This window comes from Amyelois transitella, chromosome 12, assembly GCF_032362555.1.
Source record: "Amyelois transitella isolate CPQ chromosome 12, ilAmyTran1.1, whole genome shotgun sequence".
NCBI lineage: Eukaryota > Metazoa > Arthropoda > Insecta > Lepidoptera > Pyralidae > Amyelois > Amyelois transitella.
Genome location: NC_083515.1, coordinates 2976721 through 3002028, shown reverse-complemented (window position 1 = coordinate 3002028; position 25308 = coordinate 2976721). Strand labels below are relative to the sequence as shown.

At 34.6% G+C, this 25308-nt stretch overlaps 4 protein-coding genes across 10 annotated transcripts in view; 3 read left to right on the top strand and 1 right to left on the bottom strand.

The window, feature by feature from the left end:
- LOC106142488 (caskin-2) overlaps window positions 1-5090 on the top strand; it is a 232426-nt gene extending 227336 nt beyond the window's left edge. For 6 of the 7 annotated variants that reach the window (XM_060946792.1, XM_060946793.1, XM_060946787.1 and 3 more), the window contains 4 exons: window positions 111-254; window positions 1460-1585; window positions 2145-2729; window positions 2923-5090. In XM_060946792.1, coding sequence (XP_060802775.1) covers window positions 111-254; window positions 1460-1585; window positions 2145-2729; window positions 2923-3249 — 1182 coding nt within the window. In that variant the 3' untranslated portion in view covers window positions 3250-5090. The remainder of the gene's footprint in view (window positions 1-110; window positions 255-1459; window positions 1586-2144; window positions 2730-2922) is intronic. The other variant, XM_060946789.1, reaches the window with a different exon arrangement.
- A 1536-nt stretch (window positions 5091-6626) lies between these two features.
- Window positions 6627-18968, top strand: LOC106142625 (synaptogyrin). The gene is made up of 6 exons (XM_060946858.1): window positions 6627-6873; window positions 8147-8384; window positions 11650-11786; window positions 11953-12130; window positions 12920-13315; window positions 13515-18968. The coding sequence occupies exons 1-5, from the start codon at window positions 6772-6774 to the stop codon at window positions 12949-12951; spliced, it is 687 nt and encodes a 228-aa protein (XP_060802841.1). The 5' UTR covers window positions 6627-6771; the 3' UTR covers window positions 12952-13315; window positions 13515-18968.
- Window positions 18969-19058: 90 nt separating this feature from the next.
- LOC106142704 (histone acetyltransferase KAT8) lies at window positions 19059-22317 on the bottom strand. Its single transcript, XM_013344574.2, has one exon. The coding sequence runs from the start codon at window positions 22112-22114 to the stop codon at window positions 20786-20788; it is 1329 nt and encodes a 442-aa protein (XP_013200028.1). The 5' UTR covers window positions 22115-22317; the 3' UTR covers window positions 19059-20785.
- A 1551-nt stretch (window positions 22318-23868) lies between these two features.
- LOC106142538 (ras-related C3 botulinum toxin substrate 1) overlaps window positions 23869-25308 on the top strand; it is a 43954-nt gene continuing 42514 nt past the window's right edge. Inside the window, exon 1 of the mRNA XM_013344331.2 lies at window positions 23869-24251. Within this exon, the coding sequence (XP_013199785.1) occupies window positions 24217-24251 (35 nt within the window). The 5' untranslated portion in view covers window positions 23869-24216. The remainder of the gene's footprint in view (window positions 24252-25308) is intronic.

Sequence of the window (25308 nt, the reverse complement as noted above, 5' to 3'; positions counted from 1 at the left end):
CGAAACTTAGTCCGTCTTTCTAGGCACCATGTAAATATTAATAACTACACTTTAATATAATCTTGATCACAAAAAATCTTGAACTTACGAAAACCTTTTTTATTTTTCAGGACTTGGAAGACATGGGCATAGTTCGTCTAGGTCATCAAAAGAAAATATTACTTGCCATCAAAAGAGTTAAAGACATAAGAGCGGGGAAACGAAGCATCAGTAACCAAGGTTCTTTGGACTTTACAAGACTACAACCTGGCCAGGTCTGTACCATAGACGAGCATGTTAAACTTTTTAATGTTTGTAGTGATGTTCTAGAATTTAGATTCTGATAGAATTTTATATTATGACAGCGGACGAAGAAAAACTATGGAGTAGGTTGTTTTTTACTGTCTGTCAAATAATATTTTATTATGTAAAATCCCAAATATTTGTTAATGAAAACATAATTATATATTTGTACCAATGTTTTATTATTATTTATGTACTCACAAATAATTAACGCATAGAAGTCCGCTTTCATAATCTCTAAGTCATAATAAATAGATGCATATATTTTACGATTAGAGAGCAATAGCTTCTACTTCTATGAAAAAAGGAATTTCTTTTCTAAGCATCACTTCAAACTACTTAAATTTAATTTCTTTTATTTTATTGATTTATTTTATACACATCATTATTCATTCATCGTCATAACATGATATCGATTTATTGAGGTAAAATTATTTATTTCGATTTATATAACAATAATTTTGAACAAAAAAATATATACCCTATAATAAACTAACTACTTACGCTTGTTTTAACAAAAGCGTTGCGTTTGTAGCTTCTTATTTATTTGATTAATAAATTAAAAATAATATTAATTTGAGCCTTCAAGGCTTTTATCGTTAGCTCCATGTGAACAACCTAGCACAATTTGCTGAAAAACTTTCTTTGCCGAGTCAATAGATGTGGACACATTATGGGAAAGTAGCCGTCAATGACGACGAAAATTGGCGCCAAAAACGTTCTTGTCATTGTAATCTGTCAAAATAATGTATTTTCCCCGATGCGTTCCTGTGTCGTAATTTCGCTTAGACTTCTAGAGGTCTATCCATCGCCACTGTCGTCGCTGATCGGATGTGGTATACTGTTACTTGAAATTGATATTGCTAACTTTTAATAATATTTTATCTAAAAATGATGTCGTTAATGCACAACCTTGCTAAATGAAATTTTGATTCACATCATCTAAATAAAGTTTGAAAACTTTTGAAAGATCAACTAAACACATTGCAAAGATTTTACCGCCTATTTTTACTATGAGTGCATTGACGCTACCAACTCTAGCAGTGTTGCCACACTCCGCCAGCCATCACGTCATCCGCTGCATCCACCATACCACTAGCCCAAAGCAGCATGTGAATGTTTTCTTTTTTTTTTCTTTTCCAAACACAATCCGCACCTTGGACATAATCGGCTAAAGGAATTATATCCGAGGGAGCTCCATTACCAGCCCTGGACACATGCGAGGAGTTACCATAAACCCCCCGACCTAACTTTTGACGCCCTACAAACGCCCCATTGTGGCACAGATCTGGTTCCCATACAGGTATGAGGCAAACTCCTTTGGCACAGTTTTGAAAGTTTGTTCTCGACGCACCAAGCACCCGCATTTCTGTGCACCCGATGTTGTGGTAGAATCGCAGTGTGTTTTTCTTTTGTGTGATTATTACTAAAGCCATCACTTAAGCCTGCATGGTAGAATTTATAATACTATTACAACGTGCATGTATTATAAATATTTTCAAACTAGTTATTTTAAAGTCTAATATTTTTTACTATAATATTTATTAAATTACATAATTCTATTATGATATTAACAATTACTAGCATGGTTATAAATAAACTAAAATTAAGTAACTTTTACGTAAATTAAACTGCAATCAGACTACACAGTTTGTACATAATTGGTATTGAAGTATTTTTCATAATTTTCGTATTCTTAATTTATTTTATTTGTGTAATTTATAATTTACTTTTTTACGTGAACGTAGGTAATGTTTGCAAAAAAACTTCTTTTGTAAAACTTAATTTGGTTATTTTATGTTATTTTGAGGAATATAATATATTCATATCTCACACAATACTGACTATGTAAACTTCAACAGATTCGTCACCCGCGCGGTAAGTCGCTAGAGAGTCTAGAAGACCCGTCAGAGCGGACGTCTCACACGACATTCTCGCCCGAAGCCGGCTTCTACTACGGCGGTGGACAGTGGCGGCGATCCTACGACGACGGGGACATTACACCTACGAACGACAACGCGTACGAAGGAGGCGGTACACTGCCGCGTCCGAGAGGGCTGGTGCGGCCGCGGCCCGTCGCGAAGATTCAAGCTACGCCCGCGTACAGAGACAAGTCGCCGGACTACACGTACGACGAGATCGCTTACTCGGCCCGGCTGCAGCGCGTGGCGTACGGCGCGAGTCCCCACGTGGCCCGCAAGCCGCCGCCGGAGCCGCCCAAGCGGCAGAGCTCGCAGTACGCGCAGTTCTCCAGGTTCGGGCAGACCACGGTGGAGATCCACCCGGAGAAGAGCTTGCCGCTGAGCCTGCCCGCGTACCCGAGCTCGGACTCGCTGAGCGTGTCGCTGGACAGCACGGGGCTGCTGCCGCCGCCGCCCGCGCCTTCTTCTCCCCCGAGGCGGTACGAGGAGGACAAGCTGAGGACCGGATCCGACGCTAGTTTTAAGGTAAATTTTTAATTTCGTTTTACTCACTTTTCTGTAGGTTTCAAGTGTCTTATAGAATCTACTAAATTAATTAGGAAAATAATACAGAGTAATAGATTCATATAAAAAAAAACTTGCTGATATTTAAGAATATGTGAAAAATTAACAAACAAGCCAATATGAGTAATATAATAATGTTCCTTTTACTTTTCAGTCAAGTTCAAGCACGGAATCCGACAGCATCCCATTCGCGAATGAGAACGCCGGTACGATAAAGCAGAATCGCAGTCAGCTGGGAGGCCGGCCGCACACCGTGGACTACAGCAGCCGCGGCGGGCTGCCGCTCGCCGGCCTGCCGCCGCGGACGGCCGCCGACATGAAGCCGGCCTCCTCCCACGCCCTCCCCGAACACAAAGAAGAAGCAAAGAGCACGGAACCAGTCGACGTGCTCAACGACATCGGCAACATGCTGGCCAACCTAACGGACGAACTAGACGCCATGTTGGAAGAAGAAAAACGTCAAGGACTCGCCGATTCCTAACTTAGTGAGGCTAGATTTGCAATCTATTCAACATTTATACTCGAATACTTTGTGTACTAAAATTCCAAAGATAGCCTCATTGGCATTGCTATATGCGCATCTATTTATGGGTGTTTGTGTTTTTTGGGGAACATTGCAATACATGAAAGCAATCGTTTGAACTTGCATTTAAAATGCTATGCTTAGCACACTTATCTGTTTTTGACACGTGCATTACGTCCTGCAGATGCAAATTTATAATGTACAATAGTTTACTGTAATCAATTAGCATTTGTACCGACGTAGTACATTTTTATACTATCCATAGATAAAGAATTTATACTGAAACTAATTATAAGTGAAACTGTGTGTTTTTGTTGTCTTTATTTTAATATTTAGTTCCTTGTTAAATTAAATAATTAATCGGGATAGAAAACGATAAGACATAGTCGGATCCAAAACATATAAATGCGGGCTATTTTTGTAAATATTGTTTTACTCTAATGAGATATATCCCGATTGTTAGATTTTCGTGTACAGTAAATTGTAGAGTACTCGAGTATGATGTAGTATGACGTAGTTAGAATTTATACAAAATATTAGCTCTAGTGATAGTGTGACATAGGGGTTATTATAATAAATGTATCATAGAACTGCATATGGTTAGAGATAGGACCTCATAGACATTTGTATGGTAACAATTCTATATTACATAAGAAAATGCCCATGCATACAATCGTGCTTTTTCATATATTTGTATAATGTCATCGTCATAGTAGCAGAGCTTTGGCAACAACATTTCCACTGCATACATTTTTTATTATGGGCTGAAGCAAATCCGCTCGAGTCGCGAAAAAGTTGCATTATGATTTGACTTTTTAACTGCTCCAACAATGAACTAAATATCTCAAACTATTTCGTCTATATTTACACTCAAATACAAAATGTTTTGATTTTTTTTTAAATACCTTATGTTTTTAATATAGACACGTGATATTTAGTGGCCATAAATACTTTCCTAATGACATAACATACCTATTAAGTCATTTAAATAACTTTGTGTACTCCATCGCTTTTTTGTTCTGTTTTTAAGTTCAAACATTTATGGTTCCATTGGTCTGTGGCTGTTCTAAAATAATTATTAATGGTCGAATTATTGTTATGCTGGAACCTACAAATCTTAAAATAACTGAGAATTTTATTCCTATTCTTAGTAGTAGTCTAAAAGTGAACTGTAATGTTATTCTTCATAATGGTTTCACCAAAATATTTTATTTATTGGTATTGCGTACATGTCGAAATTATTCATGGTTGTATACATTAAATTGTTATTTGTCGTCGTATTTAAATTTCATTAGTTGCAGTAAAAATAACTAACAAAATGTAAAATAAACCAGTCGAAACTAAAATACGAGTGACTAATAAGCTTTATCCTGTAAATAATTAGACAGTGTTTCTATACATTCTTTGTAACAGCGTATTTAGATATTTTGTATAGGTACTTACCTCCCTTATTATATTTCGTACGATTACGTCTAAAATGTATTGTTTTCATCTATACTGCCATCAAGACAATGTAATGTTCTTAGTTGAAAATTTATTTTAAATGCAATGCCGAACATTTAATTTTTAAATGCAATGCCGTCACTCCCTTTTGTAATTTTAGGAAGGTGCTAGCATTACATTAATTAAGTAGGTTTCAATAAATATGGGATACGTTTGTTTTGTTCACCGAACTAGTCAAAATTTTCTAGAGTGACGGCGGGAAGTTATATTTAACGATTGTAGCCAACTGGCAGCTTAACACCTTACTTATTTTATAGTTGAGTTCTTATCTGAATAAATATATTTGTAATATCTAATTTGTCTATCATTTATTCTACCCCATACACCAAATTAACTAACCTTAACTTAAAGTAATCGATAGCTCGCATCTTAATATCAACAGTCACTTTCTGATCTATCAAAGCTCATGATTGCTAGCCGATGCTCTAGGTGGATGTATTAAACATCGTGAGGGAAACTTACCATTAAATAACGAGATGTTTTACCATGATCCGAGAATTAGTTCCCTGTAAAATCTGTCAAAGATTCACGGGAATCGCTTTGTGAAAAACTTGACTTACCCAATACAGCTCGTAGTCTTCGGGGCCCCCGGCTCCTCTTCAAAGAGATGACGCCGCAACTAGGACAAATGCCAGGAGGATGATCATACGTGGAAGACTAGGTTGCAGAGTTAAAATATAATAAATATTATAAATGTGAAAGTAAGTTTGTTTGTTTTCTTTTCACCCATTATCTACTGAATCTTCTTCAAATGTGAAATGCGTATACGAGTACGTAATTGTGAGCCTGGAGAAATAGGGTGCTTTTTATCCCGGCAAAAACTACAGTTCCTATGGAATTGGCAAAAAACCTGTATGCTTTTTTTTTTTGATGGCGATAAATTCGCACATGAAGGTTGCGCTAAATTCGTTGCTTTTTGTAGGTGGTACAAATTTTTGAAGATAGTACCTAGGTACTACATTCGCGCAGCTGAAGCTGCGGGTAAAAGCAAGAAGATATGCATATAAAGCCATGAAAGTGCAATGTATTCATTATGTATATATTTTGAAGCAACACTTGAAGTAATAGTAGGTACCTCAATCAAGTAAAGGAATCGTTTGCAAATTTATGGCCAATGGAAATTAATTAAAATACTTTCTAAATACAAATCAAATATGCAAACTGCTTTCGATTGTTAGAAACACACCAAAATCAATCATTTTGTTTAAACATACACATCAACCTTATAGGTAACGCTGCTATTGACAAAAATGGGTTAATATCATAGGACTTTAATATCCAGTAGAGACATGTTTAAATTTTCAACATACAGTGAGATATAATATGGCACAATAAAGCCACCTTCATATGTTAAAGTAGGAAAAAAATTAAGTTTCTTGAAAGTCCCAATCTCATACTTTTCTATACTTTCTCAGTCTCAGCTCAAGTTTTTTTTCATAATTATTAGGTACGGATCATCGTTCGTAAATAAAGTATAATAAAAGTATTACTTATTAAAAATGCATTAATTAATGATACCCTTAATTAATAAATAATTTTACCCTTATTTTCATAATTTCAGTAAACTGTGCAAAAGTTCACTGAAATTATGAAAATAAGGAACGTAAAACGGAATGAATGAAAAGTCCTCTCTTGAACTCAGCTTCCGAGAAAAGTCTTTCATGTTTCCGTTTACATGAAACAGGAAAATGCATTTTACTGAAAATGAAATATCTTATTCTATTGGTGCATTGGTGGCTAAGGACATAATTCCACCAATCAGCAGAACGCTATTACGGATCGATGACACAACTTTGACGTTTATTGCGGCATGGATGTCAGTTTTTCGTGGTGTCATCCGTTTTCGGACGTCGTTCGCCCGATCGATAATACAAAAATTGGGATTGGGGACTGGCGGAGGTCATTATCTTGTCTAAAAATTGATGGCCATTAACATCTCGGTATCTTAATTAGTAAATTATTTAATCGGACGTGATAATGGATACAACTGGTGCTTACGGAGGCGGGAAAGCCGGGGGGGCCTTTGATATTCAGGCTTTCATCCAAAGACCACCCGTTATAGTTAGGGCGGTTTGTTGGGTAAGTAATCTTCTAACGTGGTTTTATTTAATCTTTAATTATATGAACATTACTCACACGTATATATATGACACTTTTTACCTTTATTACAAAATATGTTGTGAATGAAATTGTTACAAAAGTAATATTAATTTTTATCAATCTTTATAAATAAATACCTTATGGAAGGCCGTGTGTCCTAAAGTTGGGTTCTGTATTTAAGTAGGTGTCTATGTTGCTATTATTGTAAAATTTATAAGTACCTATACATAAACATACAGAGCTCTTACAATACAGGCACCCTACCCATCCATGAAAACATTTCCTAATAAATGTAAGAAACAAATTTGGTAAACTTCACATTGTACCTATCTTTCATAAGTAGCCATTAAATCTATGTATATACATACTTACTTTGTGATCCATAAAAGTGAAACATAATGTTGTCAGATTATGTGAGTGACCTTGGATGTGTATGCAGATAAAGATAACAATATAGAGTTTCTACTTTATAAGTGTACTGTTTTTAAAACTACTGGATGTTTCACAGAGTTAAAACTCATTATATTTTATTAATATGATGCATGACAGTACAAAAGTTCACACCCTTATTTGCATTAAAGAATTAAGTTTTTGCAAAACTCACAGGAACTACAGTTTTTACTGTCCTTCTCCAGACTAAATCATTAATTCACATAATTTCAAGAAGACTGGTGCAGATAATGAGTGAAGAGCCAACAAACAAATAAACTGACTTTCACATTTATAATATTAGTTGGGATATAATCCTAAAGTCTCAAAATAAATTTCCTAGCATAAATATACCAAAACAGACAGATGAAAACTAAACAACACAATCATATTTTGATAGAAAGCAAATAGTCAGCTGCATGGGTTAATGATGGAATTGAGATTCAGATTGTCACAGATTGTTATGGGTACATAATGTTTCATTGATGACTTTATAATTACCAATATGATTAAAAAACAATGATAGAAGGCAAACAGTACTAACATTTTAAGCGACAAGATTTGCATTTTTTATTTAACTTCCTTACTGATTTTGATGAAACTTGACAAGATCAAATGAGCCTTTGTTTCAATAAGTTCTTTTATTCCTAGAAAATCCCATGGGAGTTGAGGTTGAAAAAATATTTACAATATTGAAACATCCTTTCCCTTCACAATTCCATTATTAAGCATCCAGGTGAATGTAGCCATCAAGAATATCAATACTAGTGAAACTGCCCTGTAATATAAATATCATAATTTGTATGTTTCCCCTTCTCTACAGCTATTCAGCGTGATAGTGATGGGCTGTATATCAGCTAAAGGCTGGTACATTGACCCCACGGACAAGAAAGAGTACTGCGCTTACAACAAGGACACAAATGCTTGCAACTATGGCGTGGGCATATCCGTGATCGCGTTCATAGCATCCATCGGCTTCATCGTTGGAGAATACTTGTTTGACCAGATGTCCTCCGTCAAGACTAGGAAGCATTTTGTGCTAGCGGATATGGCATTCTCAGGTATAACATAATTTTTTGTTCATTGCATAGTGGCGACATCACTAAATGTAACACAACAACTGCCAACCAAAGCGAAGAAAATGACGCGCTCAGCCAAAGGCAGTGAAGAATCTAAATCGTGATTATAAAGATTTCACGGATTGGAGCATTAATACAACCTCCGACTCGACATCGTTGGAGGCGCGGTTCCCCAGGCATAACACCTAGCCTGGCGGAAGATTCCGTTTTGGCGGTCGAGCCCGAACTATCAGCTATTAACTAGGCCGAGATCGGATCAGAACCTGCGCCGCCACGCGCATTGTTTACGTATTTTACTCTGGACTTTATTATTGTTGTTATTGAAATAGAAATGGCTTTTAAAAGATTTTCAATCTACAGTTACCTACTGTCGATAAATGACTGATGTTGTAATGAACGATTTCCTTAATAGTTTTACCGACCTCCTCCTGTTGATCATTCGTTTGTATCGTTCCAAAAAATACTCACATTAGCCACACGTAAGTATTTATTGATTGGTGTCATTCTCTGTCCCAATTGTCTGTTATTATTGTTTAACTAAAATTTTGATCCATTTCCTTTATGTGGCTATTATCTATTTAATAACTTTATTATTTAGGCGACTATAAAAACTGCCTGACTTTTTGGCACTACTTCCTTAGTGTCTTCAATAGAATCAGAAATTTAAGTAAATTAAAAATACTTATTACGTTTCGTCCCGGAGGGGTAGGTAGACTTGCCACGATCCCTGCATAATTCTTTGGCTTCATCCACATATCATTGTTCTCTTCAATAAAAGACAAAAATCTTCTGGACGACAAGCATTAGCGATTTGTTCGGCTTTGCTTTTTAGACTTTACTAAATATTGACATGGTCAAATATAGAGAACTAGAGAACGGCCGCGGCTTCTTCTGCGTAAAACGAAAAATCCTATTATCACCCGTTCCTGCCACAATTTCCAAAAATCCTTTGTAAGCGGATGCCTACATCTTAGCAACTATCTGCATGCCAAATCTTATCTGGATCTGTCGCCAGCAGGAAGAATTGACTTGAAATAAAGCTAATTCTTCTAATAATTCAGACATGCAGTACGTTCCTGTGTTGTATCAGAAAAGTAGGTAAATTGGCGCGTAGTCGTATAAATTGTAATTGTGCCTCTGATTGCGGCCTCTAAACTACACCCAGTGACGGAATGGGATACGATATTAAAAGGTCAGGACGTTTGACATTATTACCTACCTACTTAATTTTTATTGATCACACTCACACGGTATCATATGGTAGGCTTCGTATGATATTTTTTCTGCGGTAGGTTAAGAATGTCTTTCGAATAATAACAGTTACATTCTGGCCTTATAGCAAAAAAAATATATAGTTTGTGTCAAATGCTTCTTTGCCCGCGCAGATTGTAAAAGTCCATCAAGGGAAAGACTAATAAACTTAGGATTATTATTTTAAGTGATAGTCTAGCAGCTTGATACTGTCTGAATCTCGATTCCATCATTATGCCATACAGATGAACGTAGCCTTACAGTCTTTTTGAGACTGCTGACTCTGTTAACCCCGTACGGGGCAAGGACATGATAATATTTATGTAGGAAAAGTGTAGGAAGTAAAAAACAATGTTGTTAAAAGAAAATGCAACTAAATAACTTGCAATTGTAAAATCACAGTTAAATACATTCTAGTACTTTTTCCACTGTTATCTCCCCAAATTAAATGTTTTAGTGCTCGTAAAGTGTCCCAGCCAACGAGCGTTTTGTTTACGATGGCATCAAACTGATATCTACGCGAAAACATGACATAAATGGCGATTATTTAGGCTTATTTATATTCAAGATATGTTGAAGAGCAAGGCCTTCCTCGCTAGACCACATAAATACACATTTATCCGATTTATCTAACAGATGACTGTTATGGCACCAATACAAAAAAGAATAAGACCACTCCATCTCTTTCCCATGGATGTCGTAAAAGGCGACTAAGGGTTAGACTTACAAACTTGGGATTCTTCTTTGGCGATGGGCTAGCAACCTATCACTACCTATTTGAATCTCAATTCTATCATTAAGCCAAATAGCTGAACGTGGCCATTCAATCTTTTCAAGTCTGTTGGCTCTGTCTACCCCGCAAGGGATATAGACGTGACGATATTTATGTATGTTTAACTGTTATCCGTTCATTGAGAAACTAGCCTGTAGCGGGCGGGGGAGGGAGATAGTTCGGACTCGACCGCCACCAAAGGGAAGATCTTCCGCCAGGCTAAGTGTTATGCCGGAGGTTGTATTGTATATGTACTTTAATCCGTGAAATCTTTGCTTACGCGATTTAGACTCTACTGTTATTGGCTGATAGGGTCGCGTTATTGGCTTTTGTGACTTGTGGCCTAGATATGTCGCCACGAGATACTGATATTTTTCTATGTTTGAATATGTGGAAAACTAAGGTCGTAGTGCAATAAATCTGATAAGGACAGAGTACTTTTCATTTTTCTCACTGATACTTGATTACGTAATGTCTCTTATCAAGGATAAGATTTCAAGGTTTAACGATCCAACAGCGATTACTGAATTGTAGGTTCCTTTATTACTATCTAAGCATAAGTAATATTTTCTATTTTTAATAGAAATAGAAAAAAAATACCTAAGTACCTATATCCTGTCTAAATCGCAGATGTAATCGAGACTGACAGGCAAAAAGATTGATTGATGTATGATTTTGTAGCCGTGTGGTTCCTGGCACCAATAAAAAAAAAGAATAGGACCACTTCATCTCGTTCCCATGGATGTCGTAAAAGGCGACTAAGGGATAGGCTTATAAATTTGAGATTGTTCTTTTAGGCGATGGGCTAGCAACCCGTCACTATTTGAATCTCAATTCTATCACTAAGCCAAACAGCTGAACGTAGCCTATCAGTCTTTTCAAGACTGTTGGCTTTGTCTACCCCGTAAGGGATAAAGACGTGATCATATGTATGTATGATTTTGTTGTTGTGCCGTGTGGTTCCCAGCATTTTAGTATAGGACCACTCAATATCTTTCTCACGGATGTCGTAAGAGGCGACTAAGGGATAGGCAAATTTAACTTTAGAATCTAATAGACAAGCAACCTGTCACTATTTGATTTGACATTTCACATTAAGCCATGTAGCTGAACGTATAATTTAAGATGTTATAAGACCGTTGGCTCTATCTACCCTGCGGGGGATATAGACGTGATAATTTGTATGTATGATTAAGTTGATAAGTTTTGATGTTTGCATTCCAGCTTTCTGGGCATTCCTGTACTTCGTCGGCTTCTGCTACCTGGCCAATTCGTGGGGCAAGACCGAGGTGGCGCCCAAAGGCACCGCCAATAACATGCAGGGCGCCATCGCATTCTCCTTCTTCTCCATATTCGCTTGGGTGAGCTTCTTCATTCTATATTGTATCGCGTTTGACTGTGACACAATAGGTCCCGGGTTCGAATCCCGCCCAGGGCATGATGAGCAACGTGGCTAACTCAATCTGTGTAATTTTTCTCGTATGTTTATTTATATTGATGATATCGATTTATATATTACCTTTGCAGATCGCCTGCGGATTCTTCGCGTTCCAACGGTTCAAATTGGGTGCTGACGCGGCCTTCGCCCCCGCTTACGAGGTGGAGGGCGCCGTGGGGAGCCCCGGCTCCTTCCCGGCCTACCCCGGAGCCCCCGACCCGCAGCCGACTTACAGCGAGCCGCCGTTCTCGCAACAACACACCGGCGGTGAGTCCAACTAATATTGGTTATTACCTAGCTGAGCGTCGGTGGTCAAATCGGTAAGGTGCCCGGGTTAAAATGCTTGATCCGCAGAAAGGCACAGGTTCGAATCCGGATTCGGATTGGTAGATACCAATGTCTATTTTCAAAGTTAAGTACATTAGTTTCAATACTAACCGACGCTCTTACGGTGAGGGAAATCATCGTGATGAAACTTACACTTCCAGGCAACTAGATGTGTAACCATGATCGATCAATTACCTGCAAAGATTGCGGAGGTCAGATGCAAGTCGCTCCGTGTAAAAACCTGACTCACCCAATCCAGGATCCATGGTCAAAGGCATACCCCAGGCTCCTTTCCAGAGTGATGAGGATGCAACCGGAACTCAAGTCAAGAGAAAGAAGCCTAGTTATATGTATATTTGCTTATTCAGTTGACCATCTTACCTCTTTGAACAGGTTCGTATAGACCACGAACCCAGAACCCAGTTTCGTTAAATCAGCATTTGTTTGTGTTTATTGCATAGAAATTTGTACACAGTTACAAGAAAGCGACTCTCTGTCTGTCCTCCGCACACGTAAAACAACTTTAATAATTTAATATATATACTTACCTATGTATAATTCTGACGCCATGAGAGGTAGAATATGTGTGCACAAAAACTGTACCTAGATAATTAAGACCCATAATAACCATATTCAAAGAATAAATGATAATGAAATAAAAAAATTAAAAAATAATTTTATTCGGTTTTTTGAAGAGTTCTTGTCAATTTTATTTTTTTACATTTTCAGGTAACATCGACTACACTGCCCCCACATACTAGGCCACGTCTTAAGGGTGGCCATTCAAATCCGCCTTTTAATTTGCAGTGGTTAATAATGTAGCACACCGCTACCACCTTCAAGTGAAAATTTGTAACTAATTTCACTAACACCCGTACAGGTAAATGTCTTTAATTTATTTTAGCTGTCTCTTTCTCGCTTATTGACCAGACAAAGATTTTATTCCCTGATTTTATTCATTACATTCTGTACTTTAAATATGTCAGATTGCATACGTCAAAAAACGTGCGTTGATCTCTTAAAAAATTACAATAAGTTGATCTACCTACGTCTCTTTCTCACATTTACTACACTATTAGTTAGAGTGTGATTGTGAAAAAATGATTCAAAATACATAAACATAAGGTAAAGAAAAAAAAAGAAAGAAAGAAAGAAAAATCTTTATTTGGCGCAAGATGTAACATAACATTTTCATTCATAAACAGAGATAAAAATAAAAATACATGATGCGACCAAAAGGGTTTCCACTTAGCATATGCATGTGTATGATGAGGTTACACAATGCGCTGATTTTCAGTGGAACCTAGTACGGAGGCTTTGCCAGGTAATATAAACATAAACATAAAAATAGGGTCAAAGTGCGTTTCTGAAATGTTAACTGTCATTTTATAAAGTTTGAATGGTATTAGATATGTATTGTAAATCTAGCAGCGACTTATGAAAATATGTTACAAATTTTCACTCAATTCTATTAGGTATTCTCAACTAATATATAAACCTTATATTTTTTATTTAGAAGATATTTTTTTCCAGTATTGACAAAATTCGCAGCAGAATCTTTTTATTGATCATTATTTTTGTTAGAATTTTTTAATGGTTTCCTTACCCAAAGGTTGATTTATTTTTGTGTGTGATCAAGTCATAAAAAAGTTAGTTTTAAGTTTACTAATTCTTACTTACAATACCACGTCCATTTTTATTTTATTAAGTTTAATTATTTTAGCTGGCATCTAAGTGTGTGTCTGTAAGATATTGACGATATATTATACAACAGTGTGGTAAGGTCTAACAAAGATTTAAAAGTCACACAAGTGTGAAAGGGTTGTTGTGCAAAGATACTAAACTATACTATAAACTCATCTTAAGACCCATTACGTATAAAAAATAACTTTCCAACGGTTGAAAGAGTTGTATTAAAAAAATGGGGAGTAATATTTTTTTTAACATACGACATAATATTATACAAGGAAGTCTTATAACCTGAGCACTGCTGACATTTGCTTTATTAACTTTTATGTTTTTGTTAGAACTTACATTTTAATTATAAATATATATAAAAACTTGTTACATGCTGACAATTGTTAACATTCCCGAAATATCACTAATACATATAACTTTATAATATATAATAATAACTATTTTAATGTAATCACGTAACAGCTTCACAGTACCTGCCTGTAGCTATATATACATATGTATGACAATATAACCCCATATAAATATATAATGTCCGCACAAATTTGATGCAAAACTTTTAAGGGAAGGTAGAACACATGATTATAATAAGAAAATAGATCCTCTTACAAATCATGACAATTTTCTTATTTTTTTTTTTAGATACATATTTATTTAATGATTACAAACTAAAACGTCTTATAAAAATAATCTATTCTAGACTTTTTTTAAATAGAAATATCCAAACTAGTTTTTGGTTAAATTGTGCGGACGTAATTCTTTATGATCATTATCTGTAAATAAAAATATACTTAAAGTCCATGTTTCCCGGCTAGTGATTGAATGTGATATTATTTTTATTTTGTTTTTTTTTTTTTTTATTTATCTACATTATACCAACAACAATTTATTTATGATTATGTGATAAAGGTTTAAATAATTGAACACTGTGGAACCTTTTACGGTTGAATTAAGTACCTGTATATATTTCACATTATTTCGTGCCATTTTATATCGCTTTAAAAAAAATACTTTTTATCAGTAGTAATGTATTTATGGCAATATAATGACTTTATTGAATTGGATATTACATACATTTATTTTATTAATGTGTGTGCGCGTGAGAGAAATTAATATTTTAATTTTTTAGACAAATGGTAATTGGTACGATAAATAACATGAAAATCATTAAAATCAGTATTTATTTATATGAGTATTTTTCACTAGCCACTTATCAACTAAACTGAATTAATCCATTCTTCATGTAGAATCTCAAGCTCACATAAGTGTAAGTAATTCACTTCGACATGAACGTCGGTTCTCATAAAGTTCATTCTTGTTTCCCATCTGTATGGAATACGCAAAAAATGACGCAGCATACATATATAAGCACGTCTATACCCCTGGCGGGGTAAACAAAGCTGACAGTCTTGAAAAGCCATGTGAAGTCTCGAAAAAATAATGCAAATTTTCATATATTGCATATCGTTGGTAGAAATGCGAAAAGTAATTACTTTTAGTTAATATTTATAACGAATCTTAATAATTTCGTTACCAAAGGACTTAGAATTACATAATATAATTATTTATACTGATAAAGTGCATTTCTTTAGGTACTGAAATAATCTTGAAACGTCTCATTGTTGAAAAATACATTTTTAAATTTGAAAAGCCTACATATGAAAGAACAATATGAATCGAAAGATGGCATGATAAATTGCCATTAGCCATACTTTATTTTAGAAATGTATTTTCTTTTAAAAAAGACTTCAACCTCTATTTCACTACCTAAGACTTTATTTGAAATATCAAAACGTCTTGTGAACCAAAACGATCTGAAGTGAACAGTATTATTAAAAAAGAGTTAATATATAAAATATTTGCGCTTATCCAAGATCATAGTATTTTTTTAAAAATAAAATTTTAGAAGTATGCTATCTCTTGTTAGTATTAATTTTAAGGCACATTAGGATTATTATTAAATCGCTGGTAATAATTAAAGGTGCTTTTTAATTTTTGCTTTCAAAGAGCTATCTAAATATTGGTGACATATTATAATTGACAACGGTGTATTCTAAATATGGACCTACGGCTTAAATCTTAGTACAAAATAATATACTAGAGCGATGTTATAATAATTGTAATGTGCCAAAGTAGGGGGCTATTCAATCGCCTTTTAAGATTTTTGCATAGTACATAATACATTGATGATATATCTTTATGATTACTTTATGAGGCTGCACTTTGTTTTGATGTTATAATTTTTTTGTCTAGTGAGGAATAGAAATGATGATTATGTATGCACGTACTTTTATTTGATAAATAAATTATACATTAAACAGCATATTTTTTTAAAAATGTATTAACTTTTGTGTTTTTTTTTTCTTAGTTTATCTTTAAATTAATTTATCATATATGATTTTCAGGTACTATGTACTATACAAAATCTGTAGTAAATTTTATCACTTCCATAGCTTGCACTGTTCTTTGTAAAGTTAGCAATAACTTTTTTGCTGTGTAGTGTACTGTTTCTCATCATTAAATTTGGCTTATTATTGACAACTTACTCCTTAAACTATTTGGCGTAGGAGACCGAAATTTCACGTGAGTGATAGGGAACCTAGATGGTATTTCCCGAAATTTCCAGGGGAACACGGGATTTTTTCGTTGTAATGGGCGCATCCACTGGTGGGTTCTAGTTAATTATACTACTGAACGCTCGCAGCCAGCCCGTGTAAAGCGAGAAACCCCGACCTTAATGTTCCCGCGGGAATTTCGGGAACCTACATGCGTTTTAAATCTACACCCAGGGATTTCGACTGGATGATATGTCAGTCAAACAGTTTCTTTTTTATATTGATTATAAAATATGCAACGTGTGAGAAATGAGTACATTGCACGTTGTGATGTTCATATCAGTCTTGTGAGAGGGCATGGAGTGAGATTTCCAGACGATTTGACATTTATTTATATTCTCTAAAACGAATTTGGTTAACGAAATGTGTCCGGAAGAAATTACGATGTCAGATATCATTATTGATTCCCAGCTACTCCTTTCGACCGAACTCGGATTTTATTTCTTCCTTTTACTATCGTATAGAATAAAGGTTGAAATATTGTTTGCTTACGAATCGTCTGGTGTGGTATATTTGTGTATACTGTACTTGTTTCTTTTAATTTCAATAAACAAATATTCACAACAGACCAAATTTGTTACATTTATAAAGTTTGTAATTGGTAATGACTAGATATACCTAAATTTTATAGGTACTGGTTTTTTTCTTACATTGGTTAAGAATATATCACTGAAACTTTTAGAAAGCTTTCCTATTGCAATAAATATCACAATAATATGTTACAATTTATATATTGATCATAATATAATAAAAAATATTTATAAGTAAAATATTGATAAAATAATATGCAAATGGTATGCTTTTGTTAAATAAATGTGCAACGTGAATGCCCTTGAACTTTTCGATTGATAGATGTTATATTAATTAATTGATATAATTAAAAATCTCATATACATTGTAATGTAGCTACTACAAATATACTTAGATGTAGATATGTAACACGTATGTCGGTTAGAAGTCTGTTCCAAAGATAATAAATAAATAAAAAAAAACTATTAAACAATAAAAAAAAATATTGTAATAAGTGTTGAATATTAACGCTAATGTTCGGTGTTTGACATAAATAATGATAAGGTGTATAAAGGTTGGTATCGAATCGCTATCTTAATCTATTGTGTACTTAGAATGGCTAATCCGGGTAATTTGTGAAACAACGAGATAACAAGAATATTTCATTAAGTATTTTTCACTATACTGACAAATGATACATTTCTTACATCTTAAGGTTCACTGAGGATGATGAGAAGGACGCTATTTGCAAGTATATATATATATATATTTATATCAAATAATAATTCATGGAAAGTATTGTATTTTATATTAACATGGAGCAGTCGAAACATGTTCTTGTCAACTTGAAAAATTTGAATTTTATCTAACTTTGTTGTTTGTTTAATATCTAAAAATACAAAAGTTGTGTTACCAAAGAAAATAATTGTTTTCGTCATACTAAGTACCTACTGACTCAAATTTACAAACAAAAAAACATCAGAGTTCCGAAATGCCTATTTAATGTTTTGTGCAAGAATGTTAAATTCAAAACAGGATACGAAGGTTTTCATGTCTGTAGCTCGCTTTACTTTCCTAGATTAAAAAAATAAGCTTAGTGTGACATTTTTCAGTATTGTGAACGTATCTTAATGTTCACTCCAAGTATTTCTTGTATGGGGCTATTAGGTCTTAACTGTTTGTATGTGCACGCCTAAAATATATTTGTTACTTATGAGTCTGTAAATTTATGATCGATACAAGAGCAAGCATTAATGTTTGTTTGTAATATATTTTTTAATTTACTAGGTGAACGCCAATTTAGCAATCACTGGTAAGGGAAGAAATCTAGCTAACATTTCCATTTGAGAAATCATGATATACGTGAGTTAATCCCTACGATACCCTAAAAATCTAAAAGAGACTAACTATAAAATAAACTGTTATTAAATGAAGTGAATGGATCACACTAACATAAAAATAATACTGGGAAATCATGCGTTATCGGATAATGTTTAAATCTGGGTTATGCGTTATCAGGTCATCGTTATCATCAGACGGGAACTAATTCGCATTGATAACTGTTATTCACGTTGGTATGGTCACAGATTATGTAAAGCTATAGTAGAACAAAGTACAAAATATATTGTATATATTGCATTCAAGTAATATTTAATAGATCCTTAACTACTTAATAAATAAATTCATAAATTATATAGTCCCTGTAAGCCACGTTGAATGGCAATGCTTACTCTTTGACCCAAAAAGCTTCCTGTCCTCTGGAAAAAATACAAAACGGAAATGCAAATAATAAGCTTTATATTTTTCTTGAATAGTTTTATCACTAGTATGAGGACACAGAGATTCACTTACGCACAAAATGAGTAACGATTATAGGTAAAGGCGTGCACCCCGTTCTTTGTGTTAAGTGTTTAAAGATGTGCAAATGAGTAACGGTAAATAAATTGGAATGATAGATAGCAGAGTTATTTTATTTCATGCCCTTGAACTCTATTTTATCCCTTCAAAAAGTCTGGCAGAAAATCAAACTTGGAAAGAAAACAACACAATATGAACATTGTTTTTATTTCTGAATTCCGACACTTTCTCTTAATATTAGAAAATATCACAAATAAATAGCGAAAACTAATGATTCACAGAATCTAATCAATACGGCAACAGGAAAATCTTTGCGTATTTTGGAACTCGCCCAGTAGTGGACAAATTATTGATGACGGGTTTGAAATAAGCTTAATAAAAATAAGATTTAGCGTTTCTAAAACGAACTTAAAACTAAGAAGTTTTTGCCGCATAAGATTTACGGCATGTAGGTGTTTTTTCAAAAATAACTACTATTTCACAATATTTCATGTGCTTGCAACATTCAGTTATGCAATCTTGCGTCTTTTAAGACGTCAAGAAGTCATTTACCTTTCAGTAAAGTCGGCCATTTTCAAAACAATAGAAACAACAAAATTCTTCTATTGAAATTAATGAAAAACCAAAATGGTTTTGTTGTTTGTCATTACTGCTTTATAAGTACGTACATGAAACAGTTATATGAAATTACAATTCCACATGAATCTTTGCCGCAAAAAACGTTTCTGAATTGTAAAAGTTAATTTGGCGACTCTTAACACGTACTAGGACCGATGTACTAGTTCACACAAAATAATTTTTTTCCGACATTTTAACGATTACGCAAAGAAGCATTTAACTTTAAATTCCAAAGTTTGGAGTTTATATATTAGATGAATCATCCAAAGAGTTGATAAAGCAAAATTGTGAAAAATCTGATTCCAATACTATTTAATCTACTAAAACCTTAACAAAAAATAATGCACTAGATTTTTCAAAGCATACTAAAAAATACAATCATGTCCCTCATTAAACCACAGTACAATATCCTATGTGAAAAGGTTCTTAAATCCAGAGTCACAGAACATTACAAAACTACATTAAAATAATATTTACAATTAACTTAAAAATAGTATCACTGGAACCAGACCAAGGAAACAAAATTCAACAGATCTAGATGGTCACTTTACTATTACTGAATAAATCTAAAATGTTTCAGAACCTACTGTATTTTTTTTTTTGGAATGCAGCATTTCAAATGAACATAAACATGATGGTTAAATACTTTGCTGCATTTTTTAATTCAGATAATGATTGAGATAACAATCGTTATCAAACAATGAGTAACAACAAAGTAACAAAAGTATGAAAATAATACTTCCCCCTTATCAAAAAACCCCTACTCATTTGTGGATTATTCTAACAAGTTTCAGTTTCCTGATTATTAATTTAACTTTATATAATTTATTTATGTTACACCAATTAGAATTGCCCAAATTCCAAAGTATTTCCCTTCATGTGAATGATACTCTATTACAATTTTGATTTCCTGCACAAAATATACCTATGTAGGTACTCTAATAGTAAATTTATTAACTAGCTTTTTTTTACTTTTTTCTGCCCATTTTTGGCCTTGCTTCATCTATATTCAGAAATGCTCATCTGTATTTATTCGGTATTTTACAATTATCCTCACTATAAAAAAAGTAAAGCTCAATACTTTATCAACAAATGCAGTGCAATATTACATTTCAACATATTCAAATAATCTCTTAAATTATTTTAAATCTTATAATAAAAACTGTTAATACTTCTAGCACTGATCTATTCACTGCATTTAATCAAATATCAAGTTAAACAATTTATAACAGGCCCGTGCCTAGAGAATTCTTTTGATTGTAACTAAGAATCAACTCTAAGCGGTACCTGTAAGCCTGTATTACTTTTTGGCTTTAGCAGAGTTGCCCTGCTTATTGGGGGGTGTCCACCGCAATGCTGAGGGGTCTACACATAATCGGGGCTTCTTAAAATGTGAGCTGGCTAACTGCTCTGCTACTATTTTTGGTGTTACACATATCACATGCTGACCCTTCCAATACTTTACCATATTCATGGACTGAAGGGTGGATATAATATCTGTCTGAGATATACCTGTCATTTGGCTCAAATCTTTTATACTTAATGTACCTCTACTGGTACTTAATACTTCTAACAACACATATGACCAGTAAGACCTATAACTAAGCTTTCCTAAATCTGACAAAGGCTTCTCAGGACTTCCTACTACTTGTTCTAACCTTGATAGTTCATAACTAAATGCTATGAGCAATTTCCCATAGCCTTGCCTCTGATATGGAGGTAACGTCAATATACAAGCAACATTGTTACCCTCTGGGGAATCCTTCTCCTTAGAAAAATAACCAACAAGATGTGCTCCTTGTTTGTCAACTTCACATAAAATATAGAATAAAAACTGCTCTATATCAAAATAAAGTGTTTTATGGTCCAGGAACAACTTTGCCAGTAAACATAAGTTCTGACAATATATTTTATGCTCTTTTCCATCTGCTTCAAATATAGCTATTGTACCTTTCCTGTATATCTCACTGCCCTGTGGTTGTCTTGCTGTGCATTCACTTAAATGATATCTATATGTTTTCTCCATCCGCATGTATTTTAAACAATATTCACATATCCAGAGTTTCGACTGTTTCCCGTATTCTTCCGGGTAGGGGCTGAAGTACCATGTGTCTATCTCATATTTGCCAATCTGAATCCTATCAATGTACTTCACTTTGGTAATAGCTTCATGTTCCTTTTCCAGAGCTGCAGTTGTAGGATCCATTTCGGCGTACGACTTCTGCACGTGATTGATTTCATCGTGTTTACGTTTTTGGTTCCGCGTTATTTTCCGGCCGGATTTGTCCGTGAGAAGATGATCAGAATTTATGTTGTTATTCGATTGCTCGCACATGTCAAACCTATCAGACATAACCCGGTGGCGGGAAACCCATTCATCGAGTCTCCTATCGTAGCCGACATAATGAACATAATATTCGTAGCAGGATTCAGCAGTGTTGTATCGCGTCTGTATAATTTCAGCCGGGTGCCATGACTCATCCGACCGCCGCACCAAATAATGCTCTCCTATGTCCAGTGGCTGCTCCTGGGCAGATTCTGAGTCATCGTGGTCAACACTCCGACATTCCGGGTTGGGTAATTCATTATTCACTATAGGCTTTTCTAATTCTTTATCACCTTTTGCCATTACAACAAACGAATCACGCAATACCGCGCAACACAATGTACAAAAGAGGCCATTATGGATTCCATAAATTATAGAATAAAAACGCGCAGCGGCGCATGTGGGCGCGCGGCGGTAGCACGACCTCCACCCGGCGGCCCACGGCCATACGTATTTGTCACTTTTGTTATTATAAAATGAACACTAAAGAAATAATTATTTTCATACGGTGAATCAATTAAAAAATTAAAAAATACGACATTAAGTTAAGGAAAAGAAACACTTTTTAATTATTATTGTACAAAGCAAAAGATTAGCAGTGTTTGCCTCATCTTAAAGTTTATTAAAAAAATACTGTCACTATATGTTCTCTATGAAAATCCAATGTTACTAGATCAAATAAGTTTGCGAAAAATATTGGAAATCCTTACAATCATAAGTAGATTTGATATATAGGCCTACATATTCAAACTCCGAATCAACATCGTCGGAGCTGCACTTCCTATTTATTTTTAAATCAATTCAATTTAAAGTCAATGTGCTTAGTATTTCCATACTAAATACATATTGTGAGATTCCATATTCTTTTCCACAATGGCCAGCTTACGCGCCCTGAGAAGACCTCGGTCATTCCAAGCGCCAATACGACAACAGTGAGTTACAATCCGGTATCGTATAGAATCATATGGTTTATTTATACATTATAAGTCGTACTTGCGAGAATTGGGAAAATGAAATCACGGTTGGTGGCGTAAAAATCACTAACCTGCGGTAAGCCGATTTGGTCAACCTTAGTGTGTAAAAGGAAAGGATTTTGCGGGTAAAAAGCTTTATACTATAATTTGTCGTCTACGTTTTGGATATGGTCGCTTTAATTCTTATCTATTTCGTCTTAAACTTTTGTCTTCTCCTATGTGTACCTAAATACTTTTATGGAATAAGTTTCATTGGAAATAAAAATATTTTGAATATATTTTGCATGGACTTAAAAAATACTAAATACTTACCAATTTTATGGTGTTTTATTACTAAAGACTAGGACTCTTAAGCCGTTTTTATTTCTTATTCAGTGGACTAGAGTCACAGTTTTTACACAATACTTAAAGACTTACACTAATTTTATGATGGTTCTTTTACTTAAGACTAGGCTAACAATGAAAGGCCATATAGGCCTTTCATTGTTTCTTCTTCTTAGGACTTTAGCCACTTTTCCTGTAAAATACTTTGAAGACTTGGCTGCATGGGCTTGTATCCTTTGCCTTCTAAAAAAAAGGAGAAAAATAAACAAAAAAGGAAACCATAGTAATTTCTTACCAATAAGTTCTTAAACCACTCAAGGGGGAGTTCTGAAGCCCGAGATAAATTCTGAAAGTAATTTATATAAACTAATTGAAAATTTAACTCTGGCGAATTCTTTCAAATTTTACGACGATTTAACCACTTTTGATCATCAAATCAGACCAACGGTTCAAAGTTATCGCGTAACAAACATAAATAAAGATAGATAAACTCTTTATTGCACCAAAAAGAAAAGAAAATCAGAACAAAAGAAACAGGCTATTTAAATGGTGGACTTATCGCTAGAGCAATCTCTTTCAGCCAACCTTAGGGTAGGAGGAAACTAAAGGACGTATAAAATAATATACCAAAAATACATACAAACTTAAAATTTATTTTTTCCTCAAGTCGATTTGTAGATCGCGGTCGTTTCCTCGTTCAGTAGGTATTGTAATCTATTTTCAATGTTGAATTAAGTTTAGGGGTTTGTAAACTAAATACTGGCAACACTGGAAGCACCGACCCCGGACCGGAGTTAACTGCTGGCTGTCTGGCTGTGTCGGTCGGCGAAACGAAAACGAAACGTCTGGTTGGATTGGAAAACGTCCACGGAGGAGTTGCTTGAGGAATTTGTGAAGTGTAAAAATTGTTCACAACGTTTATGCAAAGATATGAAACTCATTTTATTATCTAAAAACTGTCCTCCTGCTTTATTCAAGTGTTGATTGTGATGCGGATATGCGTTAATTCCGTCTAGACAAATCGGTGCAGTGCTAAGAATCGGAAGATTGGTTGAACTGTGTGTTATAGTGGTTCATTTGTGGCAACGTTTTGTGTAAACCGTAAAGATGCAGGCGATAAAATGTGTTGTTGTTGGTGACGGGTAAGTTTTCTTCTTTCTTTTGATAATAGGAAATTCTGAAGGGTGAAATGATTGCTTTTGTAACGTAATAATATTGGTTGACTCTGCCTGACGTCATATTTAAATTGAAACGTTTGAGTCTTCATTAAGTCCCGTATGTGCTGTACTAGGCATGTTCGGGTGCAGATCGCCGTTATTTTGCGTTCACAGAATCACAACTGATCAATTTAATTGTTCCTACACACAGTTATCCATATTATCACGCTCATATAACCTCATAATATGACAAGGCTACATACACCACAATTACTACAGTACATTTTAATATAGGTCATATAATGAAAACAATTGTTTAAACAATTCATAAGTACCTAAATAGAATCTTATTTTATGCATCAAATGCTGTAGATAAATATGAAATTCCTTCTCAAAATAAAATGTCAAAAAGTTGCTGCATAAGTGGGCCCAGTTGAAACACAAACACATAAGTAAAATCATGTCTATATCCTTTTAGGGGAGATAGTGCCAACAGTCTTAAAAGGACTGAGGCTCAACTCTTAAAACGGGCCACCGCCAGAGAGGTTGGGGAGGGTGGGGGAGGGTTTGTATGACCCCCCCCAAGTATTTTTTTTTGCCGGAAGCCCCCCCTTTTTTTTATATGAATTTTTGAAAATCTTAAATTTGCACTAAACAACGCAATATTTTCGGTTTGTCATTGTAAACTGTGTTAATTTAGTATTAAATAATTAGTTTGTCCATTAAACATGTACAATACATTAATTAATATATTTTAGCACTAAAAATATAGTCAAAAACTTAGCTTAAAAGTAAAAACAAAAAGACACTAACTATGAACACAACGCAATCCGCCGTTTTGGTTATGTGCTACTGTAATTTTATCAACTGACTTAGAAAGTAGCTGTCGGTAAACGGACAGCAGGGGGTGCAGGGGGGCGCAGCCCCCCCGCCAGGGGGGGGTCGGCGGGCGATAGCCCCCCGCAATGAAAAGAAACAAATTGGTCACAAATCAAACTCGGTTTGGTTAGGTTAGGTTAGGTTGGTGTAAACCACCAAAGCG

What these genes read in the sequence shown, in the direction of transcription:
- LOC106142704 (XM_013344574.2), bottom strand. Translation starts at nt 22,114, where the DNA reads ATGGCAAAAGGTGATAAAGAATTAGAAAAGCCTATAGTGAATAATGAA.
- LOC106142625 (XM_060946858.1), top strand. Translation starts at nt 6,772, where the DNA reads ATGGATACAACTGGTGCTTACGGAGGCGGGAAAGCCGGGGGGGCCTTT. An exon ending in AGCGGATATGGCATTCTCAG is followed by an intron (nt 8,385 to 11,649) that starts GTATAACATAAT and finishes TTTGCATTCCAG; the next exon opens with CTTTCTGGGCATTCCTGTAC. An exon ending in TCTTCTCCATATTCGCTTGG is followed by an intron (nt 11,787 to 11,952) that starts GTGAGCTTCTTC and finishes TTACCTTTGCAG; the next exon opens with ATCGCCTGCGGATTCTTCGC.